Here is a 1216-nt window from a genome sequence, read left to right on the forward strand (position 1 = left end):
TCCACGCATACTCCTCCCTCAGCCCAGCGTATAGGGGGCAGTCATACACTGCGTGGCGTACGTCCTCTAGAGGGGCCTGGCAGTGGGGGCATGGGCGCTGGGTGCGGTCCAACCGCTGCCACCGGCCTGTCTCCTCAGCCATCCAGTGCGACCCCGTGCGCCACTGCGCCAGGCGCACCCGGCGCCGGCGCTCGGGCACATCGCACAGGAACGACGCAGGCGTGTAGGCCTCCGCAGAGATGCTGCCCCCCCACACGTCCTCAATGTACCGCTGCACCTTCACGGATGCATGCGTGTACGAGGCAACATGGCGCTCCAGGAGCGCTTCCGCCAATTCAGGTATGGCAACCCCCTCGTCAGCAGTCAAGTCGCAGGGGGCGCCGGCCGCCGCGAGAACGCGGCTAACCTGCGCTGCCCAGGGCTGCCGGGCCAGTGGCAGCCCTGTGTCCGTGTCGGCAGCCAGCGCAACGCTATCCAGCATGGCAAGACGGGCGACCCGCTCGCCGCCCATAGCCTGCAGGTTGCTCACAAAGCGTGCAACCTGCAAGGTCCAGTAGGCGGGCAGCGGCAGCTGCCCCGTCTCTGCCAGCACAATGAGGGCTGGGGTGCTGTCCCGCAAACCCAGCAGCCCTCGCAGGTACTCCAGCTGTACCCGCTCGCATGCCGTCCTGCCCTGCAGAATCAGCTGCGGCGCCCAGATCTCTGCCCCGTACGACAACGTCGACAGGACGTAAGACTTGAACGCACGCATGCTGAGCAGGGGGTCCTGCAACCCATTCTCGGCCAGGCGGCGACGCAGCAGGTGCATCGCGCGCCGCCCAGCCTCCGCCCGATACGATGCCGCCGAGGCAAAGGCCTGCCGGCAGTGCAGGTGCACGCCGAGGTATCTGAAGGTGGGGACGGTTTCCACCTCATTGCCGCCGTAGCGGAACCGCTCCTCCGTGGCAGCAGCCCTGCCAGTGGTGTACACTACCACCTGGGTCTTTTTGGTGTTAACCGTCAGGCCCCAGGCGGCACAGTAGCTCTCAAGGTAACCAAGCTGGAAACGCAGGCCTGCCGGCGTGGTGGCCAGCAAGGCCTGGTCATCAGCGTAAAATAATGGCGGCACGCACTCCCCGCTCTGCCAGCGAGGCAGAGCCGCGGCCGCAGCCTGTTGCACCAGCCCGGACTCGAAGTCATCCAGGAACAGACCGAACAATATAAGGGCTCAAGGGGC

The 1216-nt window shown here is 66.3% G+C and overlaps 1 protein-coding gene across 1 annotated transcript in view; it reads right to left on the reverse strand.

Moving 5' to 3' along the window:
- Positions 1-1216, reverse strand: part of CHLNCDRAFT_133020 (hypothetical protein) — a gene marked incomplete at both ends in the record, with an annotated part of 6467 nt that overhangs the window by 673 nt on the left and 4578 nt on the right. The window contains one exon of the mRNA XM_005851984.1: positions 6-1120. Coding sequence (XP_005852046.1) covers positions 6-1120 — 1115 coding nt within the window. The remainder of the gene's footprint in view (positions 1-5; positions 1121-1216) is intronic.

This window comes from Chlorella variabilis (genome assembly GCF_000147415.1).
Source record: "Chlorella variabilis unplaced genomic scaffold CHLNCscaffold_1, whole genome shotgun sequence".
NCBI lineage: Eukaryota > Viridiplantae > Chlorophyta > Trebouxiophyceae > Chlorellales > Chlorellaceae > Chlorella > Chlorella variabilis.